The sequence below is a fragment of the Carassius auratus genome, chromosome 3 (genome assembly GCF_003368295.1).
Source record: "Carassius auratus strain Wakin chromosome 3, ASM336829v1, whole genome shotgun sequence".
Taxonomy (NCBI): domain Eukaryota; kingdom Metazoa; phylum Chordata; class Actinopteri; order Cypriniformes; family Cyprinidae; genus Carassius; species Carassius auratus.
The window spans coordinates 1,560,640-1,576,112 of record NC_039245.1 but is presented as its reverse complement, the minus strand read 5'-3'; the positions used below and the strand labels follow the sequence as shown (position 1 = coordinate 1,576,112).

General features: G+C 39.8%; 1 protein-coding gene across 1 annotated transcript in view; it reads left to right on the top strand.

Moving 5' to 3' along the window:
• Positions 1-15,473, top strand: part of LOC113042893 (voltage-dependent T-type calcium channel subunit alpha-1I-like) — an 89,340-nt gene that overhangs the window by 18,164 nt on the left and 55,703 nt on the right. Inside the window, exons 5-6 of the mRNA XM_026201899.1 lie at positions 3,374-3,716; positions 4,434-4,526. Of these exons, the coding sequence (XP_026057684.1) occupies positions 3,374-3,716; positions 4,434-4,526 (436 nt within the window). The remainder of the gene's footprint in view (positions 1-3,373; positions 3,717-4,433; positions 4,527-15,473) is intronic.

The following is a 15,473-nucleotide window of genomic DNA, read 5'->3' as shown; positions in this document are numbered from 1 at the left end:
TGAAAGAAGAGTCTATCACAGAGTCTCTTGAGAGAGCGCCTGGTTTTCTTCTGCTTTGTACATTCTCTTTAAGTCTTTTTAAAATGTACACTCACCTTCCTCTTTGGTGGGGGGTGGATTACTTAAAACAAAATGTTTTTATGGGGTTTGAAAGAACAAATACTACACAGTTTTAGTGTAGCGCATTATATAATGTATTTTGCATTTGCAGACATTTAAGTAACTGTGCAAATGTTAGATCGCAAGTAAGTCGGAACACATATTTTTACTGGCTTCAAACGTTGCTTAACCAAAACAATGTAGCCATAGCAACATTTAGCTGCTCTAGCACCCTCTGAACATCGAAACTTTAGTACTGTCATAATTTGCTTCAAAGTTTTACAAGTATATCAAAGGAAAAATGTTAAAGCTGCTACAAGCAATTTAAGCATTTAGCTTACTTTAGCCATTTTGCTAACTAAAGCCATTTGCTAACCATACACCATTTTAGCAAACCTGAAGTGATTCACAAGTAGTTTCTGATTGGCTTCTGACTGAATATTACATTAAACAAATTATAGATTGAAAGACCAAAATGTGCATCTACATGTGTATGTTCACTTGAGCTGTATATCCCTGCTGAAAAAAGCATCATATGATGGTTATGTATGTTTTGAAGCATGGCTGCTGGTTTGAGCTGGTTTAAGCTGCTCATGTGCTAATTCTAAACTGGTCCAAAGCAGGAGCTAGTTGCTTAGGACCAGTTCGTGACCAGCAGCCTCAGAACATACCTAATCAGCATTTGCAGGGTTTTTTTTTTTTTTTTTTTGCAGCGGGGATGTAATTTATTCGGACACACATATAGAATAAACTACAATATAGACACATTTACCAAATGAAATCTGAGGTGTGCATCAGAATCTGAGATGTCTTTTTAATTTTTTAATTAAAACTAAATGATTTGCCTAGATTAATACAGTTACCTCAGAGAACTGTCTGATGTGCTGTTGCTCCCACGAGGCAGTTGCAAGAATCCAGAAACATGAAGTTTGTAACAACGCTTTGTCTCCACGGTCGTATATTAATTTATTACATTTATTGCCTTTCAGTTTCTGCTTTGCTCCTATTTCCCCTCGAAAGTGACACTTTTGTTCTCTTAGACATCCAGATTTTTCACAAATCAAATTCGCTTTGATGAAAACATAGCTGATGAAACATTCTGATAGTACCTTTAAAGTAGTGATGAAAGTAGGGACTGATTTACAGATCAGTATTTTGACGTACATCTGAGTGCAACATTTAATCAAGAAGAGAAAATGTAAGCAAAATGTGTTACTATTCATTGGTTATTATTTTAAAGATGTGGACATTGCATTCAAAAATAAATGAGAGCTTCAGTTCAATACAGGGGTGGAGAATAAGCAAATAAATATTGAAGCAAACATTGAAGCAAACAAATATAAAATTAGTTTGCATTCAGATCAATAACTTGCAAGTTGTCACTTAAATTTTCAACAAGCTTTAAGACTCTTAATGATAACTATTCTACAGGCACTATAAAGACAATTAATTTTATTTCATTTTCACCGCATTTGAAGTGAAAGAAAATTCATTTAAAAAGTCGACTTCTCCTCGGGGCTTGTTTTTATGCTGCATTCCTTAACATTCACACACCTGCGATGACCCATAAACAGTTTGTTAGTTATTGGTCAATTATCTCCATGTGCGAGGGCAGTCTTATTGGCATCGGTATGTCATTTTTGTGCAACAGTGGGGTGTTAGCAGTGTGCCACATTGGGCTGCGCTTCTCAGTGTGCTGCCTTGCTGTGCCCGAGCCCTGGCACTGGCACAAACATCATTCACATTCCAGCACTCCTTGCAGAGCCCTGACAGACCTACTGATTCTTTCTCTCTCTGTCTTTCTCTCCCAACACTCCCAGCTGTCACCATACCCCTGAGCTCTTAAAGAAAATCGGTGTCACGTGGTACAGCGGGACTGTCGTGCTAAAAGTGTGGACTGACTTTTATAGGAGAGATCTCAGTGTGTTGCGCACAAAGCCCACAGATGCTTTGACGCATTGGCTCAATTTGCCATATCACAAGCATCCTCGCACGAGTGTCAGCATTGTGCTCTACCTAGACAAATTGCTTTTACTGGTGTAGCCTGATATACAATTGCTCATTACTGCTATCGAATGGTTCAGATCTTTTGGCTGCCGTGTTGTTGAAGGGCAAAGGAAAAACGTTCTCCACGACGGAAACATTCTTGCCCTTTATCAAGGAGTGCTCCGTCCAAATGGGGAGAATTACACCCTGGGGATGATGAACCAATCCTTTCTTGGCACCGATACCTTCAACATGGCTGTCATGGGAGCTTTGTGTGCATGTTTGTGTGTGTGCACGTTTAGATTAACTGTCTAGACCGCAAGGCAATAGGGACACTGATTGGTCAGTGTGGCTTGCATGCTCTATGCTTGTGTGTGCTAGGTGGAGAAATTGCATTGCACGTTGGTGCATATACATGGATGTGTGAGAGAAACGGGAAAAGAGAGAAAAAAGGAGAGAGAGACTGGGGGAAAGGGAGTGTGAGTAGTCATTGTGACCCTGTTATGTGTATGCGAGAGTGAGTGGCTGATGGAAACAGCTATTTCTGGGCAGTAAACCACTGTGATTAAGGGGCAGGCTGCCCTCAATGGGTCACTCCCAGATACAAGGGCTTTACACACATGTACAAACACACTACACACTCTCAGTTGGTCTGTTGTAGAATTAATCCACACTGGTTGCTGCTCAGATCTATTTAGGTCTGCTTAGAAATAGATATTTCAGCTATACTGCAAGAACAGACTTTAATTATACCAACACAACTGTTGAGATACATAAATGCAAAATGATTCAAGTTCTGCCATTGAAAATAAAATATCTGACTATGGATTTTAATAGTTTTTTTCTTAGATTTATATATTTTTACAGTTTTTTTTTTTTCTTTTTATAAGCACAGACCTCACAACATTTCGTTAATGTTTTATTAGAAAAAAAAAATACCAGTAGTATAAGAAAAAATTACTTAAATCTGGGAGTGTGTGATATATATATATATATATATATATATATATATATATATATATATATATATATATATATATATATATATATCACACACTCCCAGACTAAAGTAATTTTTTCTTATACTACTGTTTTTTTTTTCTAGTAAAACATTAACGAAATGTTGTGAGTCTAATATATAATATATACTTTGAAAAAAGAAAATATATAAGTAGAATTAGTAGAAATTTGACAGCTGGCAGAGATTATGCGTGGATGGATAGATGGAGAGTTTTTTTTAACACTGAATTTTCAAAATCCTTGACTTTTCCTTTCGTCTTGTCCTCAGCACATCTGGCATCACCCTCCCCGCCCCATATTATCAGCCTGAGGAGGATGACGAGCGGCCCTTCATCTGCTCTCTGGCTCAGGATAACGGCATCATGTCCTGCAGCGATGTACCCGCTCGGAGAGAAGGTGGACGGGAGTGCTGTCTTAATAAAGAGGATGTGCTGCACCGTCAGGCCCTGGGTTTGAGCGCAGAACCGCTGGTCAATGGCAGTGTCTCCGCCGTGGGGCTCTGTGTGAACTGGAACCAGTATTACACCCGCTGTCACACAGGTCACACCAACCCACATAAAGGAGCGATCAATTTTGACAACATAGGTTACGCATGGATCGTCATATTTCAGGTATGCGATTGAGTCAAGTGGCATTTGTCGAAATTACACATTTTAGGTGAACCTAGCATTAATCGACAGCACTTGCTACATGGTGTAAATGTGATCTAATGTATTTTGTGACCCAATCACTCAAACCACATTCAGAGGAAGTTGAAAATGCATGTGACAGCATTGCATGTGTAGTGTATTGCAAATGCTAATCCATCCTAATGCGTCTTGGACAACAGTGTAGGGTCGCCTACACACCTATCAGTCATCAGCTGTGGTAAAACATAGGTTTAAAGATATATTTTTTACAAATGAGGTAAGAAAAATCAGCTTGTTTTCATTTTGAATTCATTTGGATTTTACTTACCCATTGGCAAATAATTTTAAGAATTTGCATTTATTTATTTAGCAAAGTGTTTTTCCAAAGCAACTTCACATTATTTGCAGTGCACAATGCCAAGTTTAAGTATGAGCTAGATTAGTACACAAGCTACCTTGCTGAACTGATGAAGAATCTAACAAAAGTGAGGTTGTAATGAGTGATGTTGTTGTTCTCTTAATGCTTCTAAATCTTCTAATAACATACATTTCGTAGACGCAAAATCAGAGACTCTACCCTCAAAATCCAATCACAAATAGTAGACACGTTACATAAACAGCACTTGTGATGGATCATCTGAGACCGATCTTTCCCAGGTGTATAAAGAGCTTGAATGTGGTCTGATCTGGTCTGTGCAGGTGATCACGCTGGAGGGTTGGGTGGAGATCATGTACTACGTCATGGATGCTCATTCCTTCTACAACTTCATCTACTTCATATTCCTCATTATCGTAAGTTTTTAGACCTTCCTGTGCATGTGTTCAGAGATGAAGCATGTGCCCTAATTATTGATAACTTATAGTTTGTGGTTTAATATGGCATATGTAAGTTTGGTGACCTTTAACAGGGCCAGAGGGAGAACTAGATGTTTGGTCACACTGGTAAGAACAAAAAGGTCATGTCTTTCGCCTGGACACAAAAACACAGCTTAACACATCGCAACAATGAATCTTTTAACACAAAGCCTACTATTAGGGATGTTGTGATATAAATATCCCTGATAAGACCTTAATTATTTTTATGTTATGGCTGTTAGCTGATAAATGGCTGACATTAAAATATATCTACTGTTTTGTCTAAATAAAAATTAAGGAAATATAAAATTAATTCATTTTAAATGTAAATTTAGAGTTAGGAATTAGGCATCACAACATTATAATGTACAGTATGAAAAACTGATGTTCATTTTGAGGTTAAAGAAATCCCTAATATCAACTGATAACCACTATTGCGCATTTAATATATTGTGCATTGCTACTACTAATTGTTAACTTTTTCTGCTCTAAAAAAATGAGACTTGTATTTAATGTTTAGAATGCCATCTGCAAGCTCAAACTTAATACAGTATTTATAATGGAAGGCCATGTAACGTCTAATAGACATTTATCAGCTTGATTAGTCCTGCCATATGGTGCATTGCAAGTGAAGTTAAAAAAATAAAAATAAATAAATAAATAAAAAAAAAAAACACTACTGTTAATCCTCAGAGATGCGTCTGGACCCAGCATTTATTGACAGACTAAACTTAACTAAATCCAAAGATGCAGATATTAGCTAAACAGCACATTTAGTAGTCTACAGAGCCTCAGGGATCAATTAGGCAATGAACAACATAGTGAAGAATCAATAGCTGGACACTATAAGATGTATTTATCTTTGCTTGGGCTGCATGTTGAACGATGCTGTGATGGAGCCAGTTCTCGTACCGCGCCGGCCATCTTCTTTGAATGTTAGGAACAGCAGCGAATGAAACAGCCCTGCAGTGAGATGTGCTTCGGATAACATCTCCTCCCAAGATTAAAGAAGAGAGCGAGCGGAAAAGAAATGCCCTGAGGATAAGGAGGAAAAGGATCTGAGACTGAAAGACAGCAGGAGACTAAAGGAATAAAAGGGGAAGGGAATGGATTTAGGAATGAGATGTGGAGGCCTGATAGTGGACAGGTCTGCTCAGATTTGTTGTGGCTATTTGTGCTTTTCTTTACCTTTCCCGTTTCCTGTGTTCAGACACGTGTTAGACAACTCTGCTGGAGACAACAAGATCCATTTTAGCCCAACAAATGGCAAGTATAGGGAGATGTGGGTGTGTGTGTGTAGCTAATGCAGGGCCTAATCCTGTGTAGGTCAGCGGAGTGAAAGCATTAGCAGTTAATTGGAGCCCATCAGACTGGTGGACCCCTGCCGCCATCTCTGCAGTCTCCCCCTTCCTGACAGAGACCCTGCCACCCCGACACATGCACCCTGCGAAGCTGTCATGTGATTTTGCCCAGCATGCACCAGCAGAACCCTGAATGATTTGACAATGAGTGAAGTATAAAGAGACTCAGGACTGAGACATCATTTAGATTAGTCATTAGCAGTATTGTGTTGCCTAAATAAACAGGAAGTGAATCAATAGGTGCAGTGCAATTGATTCTGCTTTCTACTCGCCCTCATGATGTATCACAGTTTTTGTTTACCACAGTTTTTGTTTTAGTTTAGTAACTTTTTTTTTTTTAATCCTACATGTTGTTGAATTCCTGAAGTATTGCAACTGCACAAGGCATATATATACATAAGCCCACTGAACCACATTTAACAAGGCAATTTCCAATTTTATAATATGAATAAAGTTTCATAGTCTCAAAGTCACTGAATTCAATGTTTCTGAAGTAGTTTAAGTATTTGGTTCTTTAAATTGTGATGCTTGTGGTTCACATTAAACAAAAACCCACTAATTCACTATCTCAAAAAAATTGAATACTTCATAAGAACAATAAAAAAAAAAAAAAAAAAAAAACATATTTTAGTGAATAGTTGGCATTCAATACTTGATAGGGGCTCCTTTTGCTTTAATTACTGCTTCAGTTCGGCGTGGCATGGAGGAGATCAGTTTGTGGCACTGCTGAGGTGGTATGAAGCCCAGGTTTCTTTGACAGTGGCCTTCAGCTCATCTTGATAATACCCCATAGATTCTCTGTGGGGTTCAGGTCTGGTGAGTTTGCTGGCCAGTCAAGCACACAAACACCATGGTCATTTAACATTTAACTTTTGGTGCTTTGGGCAGTGTGGGTAGGAGCCATATCCTGCTGGAAAATAAAATCAGCATCTTCAAAAAGCTGATCAGCAGAAGGAAACATGAAGTGCTCCAAAATTTCTTGGTAAACTGGTGCAGTGACTTTGGTTTTCAAAAAACACAATGGACCAACACCAGCAGATGACATTGCACCCCAAATCATCACAGATTGTGGAAACAACACTGGACTTCAAGCAACTTGGGCTATGAGCTTCTCCAGCCTTCCTCCAGACTCTAGGACCTTGGTTTCCAAATGAAATACAAAACTTGCTCTCATCTGAAAAGAAGACTTTGGACCACTGGGTAACAGTCCAGTTTTTCTTTGCCTTAGCCCAGGTAAGACGCCCCTGATGTTGTCTGTGGTTCAGGAGTGGCTTAACAAGAGGAATACGACAACTGTAGCCAAATTCCTTGACACGTCTGTATGCCTTAACCTCAGCCTCAGTCCACTCCTTGTGAAGTTCACTCAAATTCTTGAATCGATTTTGCTTGACAATCCTCATAAGGCTGCGGTTCTCTCGGTTGGTTGTGCATCTTTTTCTTCCACACCTTTTCCTTCCACTCAACTTTCTGTTAACATGCTTAGATACAGCACTCTGTGAACAGCCAGCTTCTCTGACAATGAATGTTTGTGGTTACGCTCCTTGTGAAGGGTGTCAATGATTGTCTTCTGGACAACTGTTAGATCAGCAGTCTTCCTCATGATTGTGTAGCCTAGTGAACCAAACTGAGAGACCATTTTGAAGTCTCAGGAAACCTTTGCAGGTGTTTTGAGATTATTAGCTGATTAGTTTGATATTGCATGGATTGGTTTATATTTATTTCATTTTAAACAGTGTTGACTTCAGCGTTGAAGTTGATGTAGTTTATAGCCTACCTTTAGCATTTTACCTTTGGTGGTTGCATTTAGTCTTAAATTCATTTTTTATTAATGTGTGTTCATTTATGAAGATCATATAGTTGAACAAATCAAAGCTATTAACTTTTTGTCAAGGGGACCAGGGAAATACTTACTTTTTGGCTGGCCTACAAACATATAGTTTTTCCTAAAAAATATACATATATAAATATTATTATTATTATTTTTAAGTATCCTCTTGATTTTTTAATTTGTATTTATTAAATATTTTGAAAGGAAAATGCTCTTTGTGCGCTTTATTAAATATTTTGAAAGGAAAATGCATTTTCTGCGCTTCTGGATACCCTCTTTTGAAAATAAACAGAAGTATTGTTCCAAAGTAAATCAAATGTGACTTAGCGTTATGTACCTGTTACTCATCTGTGGTTTCACAGCTGGAAACAACAGCTAAATCCCCACGTGATCTGAAGTGTTTGAGGGGAGTAAGTTGTGTATTTTCACTGTATGTGTGTGTGCAGGCTTTTGTGAGTGTGTCCCTCTGCACTTTTATTTACTTCTTTAAAGCCCTGCTCTGTCTGTAACATGGCAACCACACAGTCAGCCATCGCTACCTGTAGAGAGAAGGCCATAGTGTTCTGACACAACCCACACCCCGCCGATGCACTTCTATTCACTTCCTTTCACTTCTGTTGAACATCAGAGAAATTAATTCAGGCTCGCCTTCTCAGTGCCCAGTGTTTCCTCTTCAGTTGTTCTCTGATGGATCAGTACGAATGGGCAGAGTGATCACAAAAACTTAGTGTCTCTGATTACGAGCAATAAAATAATAACAAATCTTGTTATATTTTTGACATGCTGCTTATGGGTTTCACCGAAGGATGTGATTTATGAACAGATGGAATGGGAAGAAATTTTAATTGAATTTTATATTATTATAAAATATAATAATAAAATTTTATATTTATATTATATTTTCTGTTTATTTATTTGTATTTATTTATTTTTCCTATATTTTGCCAATCTGCAAAGTTACCCCTGCCTTTGTACATTGATAGCGCAATAATTTAATGACCGGATCTGCCTACTGTTTTTTTTTTTTTTTTTGGACAGGCAGTCTTAAGGTCATCCTGCCTGCAGCCAGACCCTTCCATTGTAAGAGCAGTATTAAATGAGAATATAAATCACCTTGTCATATTTCATCCAACTGTAACAGAACTGAAGTATACTCACTAACTAACACCCCTTTGACCTCTCCCTTTCTATTCCTGCCTTGTTCCATCTGTATGTCTAATATTTCTTTTTTTCTTTTTCTTTTTCTTTCAATCTGCTTTAATGAGCTTTTTTTATAATCTGTAATAATGGTGCTGACATTTCTTAACTATAGTAGAGTAACCATTTTGGATTTAAAGTAGTACATGAATACGTATAAGTTCTTCATGGCTAATCTTCTCATTTTGTGGGCTGTTAAGTATCAGTCAATGAGTGATTGAGATTAACCACATTAATAACCAGTTTAAATCGATACATGAATTAATCATTTAGACCAGCTATTCCTGAAAGTATTTATTTATTTATTTTTTTTAGCAGAACTAGAGTCAACGTCTAGATTTTTAGCAAGTAATGAAGTAACTCATAATATATTCTTCACACAAAGCACTAGCACTTTTATGGTGCATATTTTGTCATTTTGAGGTCCTCTTTCATAATATTGAAGAATGCCCTGAATTTTCTCATTAGTTCACACTTGCTTTACACAGAAGTAAGTCAGTGATATTATAAAGGTACGAGGGTGAGTAAATAATGACAGAATTGTCATTTTTGGATGAATTATTACTTTAAAATATCAAATATACTGTATATAAAGCATTTTGTGTGTGTGTGTGTGTGTGTACCTACTTAACCATATTTGGGGGACAAGATTGTACTCAAAGGTGAGGTAAACCTGACAATATCTCCAAAGACCTCCTTTTGGGAATGTCCTCATTTGTAAAACTGGTTTAAAAATAAAGTAAACAAAGTTTTGTTTTGTTTTTTATTGTAAATGTAACCCTTATTACGAGGTAGTAATAACGTACATAGATTTAATAGTCTAAAGTAGTCATAGAGGTTATCATAAATACGATTTGGACCAGAATCAGAAGACGCTAAATTGTTAAGAGCCTGAGAATTGAAGATCAATTAAAAAGGAATACCACACCAGAATGACAGTTTAGACAAACCTGTATTAAATTCACAGGGTGAAACATACATACAAGCAAAAACACATTTATGAAAAATAACAAACTAAAATAATAAAGTGCGCACAAAAAAACAAAACAAAACCCTCTCGTATCAGAATCGTTGAGCTCAGTTCGTCCTCGGTTCGTTTTGCCTTGGTTGACAAAAGTTCAGTTTCACCGTTGGGGCCCTTTTTTTTTTTTAACTCTGAATTAGTTTTTGTCCTACCACAACGAAGATGAAGAGGATGATCCAGGCAGTTCGTCTAAAGTCAGAGTCACAAACACGGTTGGCTCGCCACCCAGCCACCCGGACTGGGAATCTATGAATCTCTGGGAGAACGTCTGGAACGTGTGGATCTGTATCACTCCGTGGAAAGGATCTCTGCACGATGTTTCCAACTCTTTACCAAAACCTGACCTATAAATAAGGCCAAATCATTTCTTTCAATTACCATTCAGTGAATAAATGGACTGCTACAGGCTTCTACAAAATAAAATGAAATAATATTTCAGTACACCTATAATGCAGTATAAAAATCTTTCTCTCGTTGTACAACAGCTCTTATGTTTCTTCTCAGGTATCAAAACCATATAAATTTCTCTCTAGTATCAAAATTAAATTTACATAAATTACATCCTCCATAAAGACACATTTCAAAATCAAGTTTTATGAAACCTTACGGTAGTAACATTAACAGTATGAAGAATAAAACTGCATAAATTGCATGTAAACATTAATCAAATTGTATCACTTTAAATTAGAGGCATTAAGGCGTTAGTGTGCTTATTTATCCCCCTCTGCACCGGTAACAGTGGAAAGAATGCACTAAAAATTATTACCTCTTTAAGCTTCAGTGACCACAATTAAATCTACAATTTTTAACATCATTATTTAACAAACTAACTATTTATCAACAGTATGAAAAGTTAACATTTCTTTATGGTTTCAAACACATTAACCAGTATTTCGCTAGCCTATTGTGGCTAATTACCTTATTAACATATGCACACTGCAGGCTTTACACCTTACACTTTTAGCTTTACACAATGAGCACCTTTGCCTGGCCTGTTAGCATGAATATTAGCGATCTCAGACAGATAAACAACTCACCATTTTAACGGAATTCACTGCTTTTAGCTCCGTGATAACAGTGGATTCAGGCACAGCTTTCGTTTACACTCTATATTACAATAAGGTATAGTTAGTATAATCGATAATGATTACAGAACTCGTTTAATTAACTTTATATTGTTTCGTTCATCTTACCAAGCAGATAACGCAGCCTTCTATGCTCAAATGCAAGCGCCAAAAGAACGTGCAGTGACACAAAACTAGAGGCGTAACTGTAACGGAGCCTAGCTGGCAGCTGATTGGTCAGTTCAGTACCTCATAAAATTCACCCATTGGCTCACTCACAAGTCCATCAAAGATACAAAATGAAAGTTAACCCTTTCGTGACTGGGTTAGACAGCTAAATAGGGTTTCTCATTATAAAACCTGGCTACACTCTCCCCCTTTGAACTCATGTACGTCCCTGTACATGGCAATGGTTGAACTGTTTGTATCTCAGGGTACAGGACAGAAGGATATGAGTTCTCACCCTCACTTAAGATGTCAGCCACAGCTGTGGTTAACCCCTGAAAGAATGATTTAACCACTGTGACAAAGGGGTTTCCGAGTTCAGTATAGTCAAGTCTCTTTGACGGCTGACGGTTTCTCTCTGATCTCCTGACTGTTGTATCCTTTATTTCCTCTTCTGGTTCTTTACGGTTCATCTCCTTTCCACTCTCTAACATGTCAGAGAACACTGGAAGCTGCTCAATTTGGATGTCATCATCAGGTAAGTTTTGTTCCTCCACAGGGTTTTTACTAGCAGGTAAGTTACTTTCGGTCATAACGATTTCATCCACTTGTTCATCAAGCATGACTCTTTCGGTAAGTAGGTCCTCAGTGTCGTAGTGGTGACAGTTAGGGTCATTAAGTGTGAGAGGACTGTTTGAGGCACCATTGGACATATCAGGTGGCTTGTTAATCTCAGGAGTGCAATCAACATTTTGAGCATTTACAGGACTCTCAACAGGACAATTGCTTGGAGGTTCAGTATGCTGTTTATCCTGCACAGTAGACATAGGTGGATCAGGCTGCACTAGACGGTCATGGACTGTGGGAAACTGAGCATTTTGAGGTTCTCTGAAATAGTAAGCAGGAATGATTTCATCTTCATCGTCTGAGAAATTATTTTCATCCACAGTAGGATTTGCACGGGTTGCTGGTCTGCGCCTTGTGGGCTGCTGGTCAGGCGCCTTGTTGACCACTGTAGACAAGTAACCACACGGAAGGAGTAAGTCCCTATGCAGTGTTCTCAAAGGACCATCCTGATTTTCAGGTTTGACTGTATAGACGGGCAGGGTACCTGCTCTCCTCACCACCACATGGACAATTGACTCCCACTTGTCTGAAATCTTATGTTTTCCTCGAATGCGAACGTTTCTGACCAATACTCGGTCTCCAGCTTCCAAGTCCGAAGCAGTCACATGCCTGTCATACCTCACTTTGTTCTTGCGTGCTATCTTTGCAGCATTTTCAATTGCTATCTTGTAGCTGTCTTCAAGTCGTGACTTAAGGTTTTGCACATACTCTGCGTGTGATGTTTGCTGACCCCCTTGCACTGGCAATCCAAACGCCAAATCAACCGGCAGACGAGGCTGGCGTCCGAACATCAGTTCATATGGCGTGAATCCTGTCACCTCATTCCTGGTGCAATTATAAGCGTGGACCAGGGGTTTTACAAAATCACGCCAACGAGATTTTTCTGGGCTTTCAAGAGTACCTAGCATGTTTAGTAGGGTGCGATTAAATCGCTCAACGGGGTTGCCCCTAGGGTGGTATGGGGTTGTTCTTACTTTATGTATGCCGGCCACTCGACAGAGTTCTTTTATCGTGCGGGACTCGAAATCACGTCCCTGATCACTGTGTAACTTTTCTGGCATTCCATAGTTCACCATAAAGTTCTCCCACAGACACTTTGCCACTGTGCGGGCCTTTTGGTTAGGTGTTGGTATGGCAACCGCAAACTTAGTAAAGTGATCTGTAATCACCAGTATGTCTTTGGTCCCACTTTTGTCAGGTTCAAGAGAGAGGAAGTCCATACAGAGGAGCTCAAGGGGTCTGGTGGTGTTAATGTTGACCAAAGGCGCAGCTCTCTCAGGTAGCGCCTTCCTCCTTACGCACCTGCCACATGTTTTGACTTTTCTCTCCACATCCAAAGCCATTTTTGGCCAAAAGAATCTGGTCCTTACAAGATCCAGTGTGCGATCAACCCCCATATGACCCATGTGATTGTGTAGGCTGGTCAACACTGTGTCACGAAGTTCAGCTGGGAGTACAAGCTGATAAAAGGTCTGAGAGCCCACTTGGCGCCTCCGGTACAGATGTTATTACGGAGTTCAAGGCGATTTAACTCCCTCAACAACAGTGGAAGCTCAGTGAGTTCATGTCGCAAGGTTGGGGGTGGTTTTTCTCCCTGCTCGATCTGGGAAATGACATGCTTTATACTTTGATCAGCTCTTTGTTTACTCACAAGCTCTGTCTCAGTTAAGTGGGGGATAACTGGCAACCCACCAAGGTCATCTTCTTGCCCATAACTGTCAGGCACAGCAGTAGGTGAGATGGCAAGAGTTTCAACTAAGGCAACACCGTCTGTACTGACACTGTAAATGAGCTGTCTCTCACAGATTGCTTGCACAACAGCTTGATCTACTGCATCTATATTTTCTGGATCAGAGAGGTGACCCTGAGTAAACTGTCTTATGCGCTCTCTCTCTTTTTGAGATTTAAGATCATCAGCCAGCTCCCCATGAGGCCTGCGGGACAGTCCATCTGCATCGCCATTTTGCTTTCCTGGACGATAGAGAAGTTTGAATGAGAAAGTGGACAGTGCTGCCAGCCACCTATAGCTTGTCGCATCAAGTTTTGCTGAGGTCAGTATGTATGTCAGCGGATTGCTGTCAGTAACAACGGTGAAGTGGTTGCCGTAGAGATAATCACTGAACTTTTCTGTCACTGACCACTTGAGTGCTAAAAATTCCAACTTGTGTGCTGGATAGCGGCTCTCACTCCTTGACAACCCTCTGCTTGCATATCCTATGACTCGACACTGACCCTCCTGTTCCTGATACAAAACAGCACCGAGTCCAGTGGTGCTTGCATCGGTGTGGAGTACATAGGGCTTCTGGGGATCAGCAAAACCTAACACAGGGGCGGAGGTAAGGCTCTCAATCACCAGGTCAAATGCCTGCTGGCAAGCGGGTGTCCAGCGACTCCCAAAGACCTCCTTTGGGTTGCGGTACTGACCTGCTTTCTCATCTGACCTTAATTTCCTGTGAGAAGGTGGGTAACCTGGTTAGAGGTTAGATTGTGGAGGGGCTTAACGATGTTGGAGTAGCCCTTAACAAACCTCCGATAGTACCCAGCAAACCCAAGAAAAGATCTCAGCTCTCGCAGGTTTTTTGGGACTGGCCAAGTCTTAAGAGCAGCAATCTTCTCTGGATCAGTCTCGACTCCATTCCTGGAAACTACATGCCCAAGATAACGGACTGACGTCTGGAAGAAGACACACTTTTCAGGTGATAATTTCAACCCGAACTCTCTGAGGCGTGTGAGCACCTTCATCAGCCTTGCTTCATGCTCCTCTAGAGTCTTTGAGAACACAATCAAGTCGTCAATAAAGACTAGCACATCCTTTAAATGCATGTCCCCCATGCACTTTTCCATTAGTCTTTGGAATGTGCTCTGTGCATTAGTCACTCCCTGAGGCATTCGGTTAAATTCCCAGAACCCAAGTGGGCACACGAATGCGGTCTTGGGTTTGTCTGCTTCCTCAACTTCGATTTGGTAATAACCAGACTTTAAATCAAGGACGGAGAACCACTGGGAACCACTGAGTGCTGAGAATGTGTCTTCCAGCTTTGGAAGAGAGTATGCATCTTTTATGGTCTGGAGATTCAGACGCCTGTAGTCTATGCACAACCGGACTTGGCCATTCTTTTTCCTGACCACTACTATCGGTGACGAAAACGGTGACTCAGACTCTCTGATGACTCCTGCATCAAGAAGCTCCTGAATGTGTTTGCGAACAGCTTCGATGTCTTGTGGGTGTATTGGTCTTGCACGCTGTTTAAAAGGAGTTTCATCTGAGAGTTTTATGTTGTGTGCCACCTTATCCGTTCTGCCAAAATCCAAGTCATGTTGTGCAAACACGTCGGGCATGTTGTTGAGCTGCTGAGTGATGCGTTCTCTCCATTCAGATGGAATTGGGGACTCACTGAAATTGAAGTTTAAGTTGTGCTTATTGTTTGACTGAGCCTCTGGTGATTTTGGGAGGGGTTCTGATTGTTTTACTACACTGTGCTCCTGTAACAAGATGCTCTGGTAAGCACTTATCTCTGCAATCGCACATTTAGCAGGAATGACTATATCATGGTCAGACTCATTACTGATGACTACTGGTAGCTTATAGGGCCGCTGCTGGGGAATGTCGACTAAGCT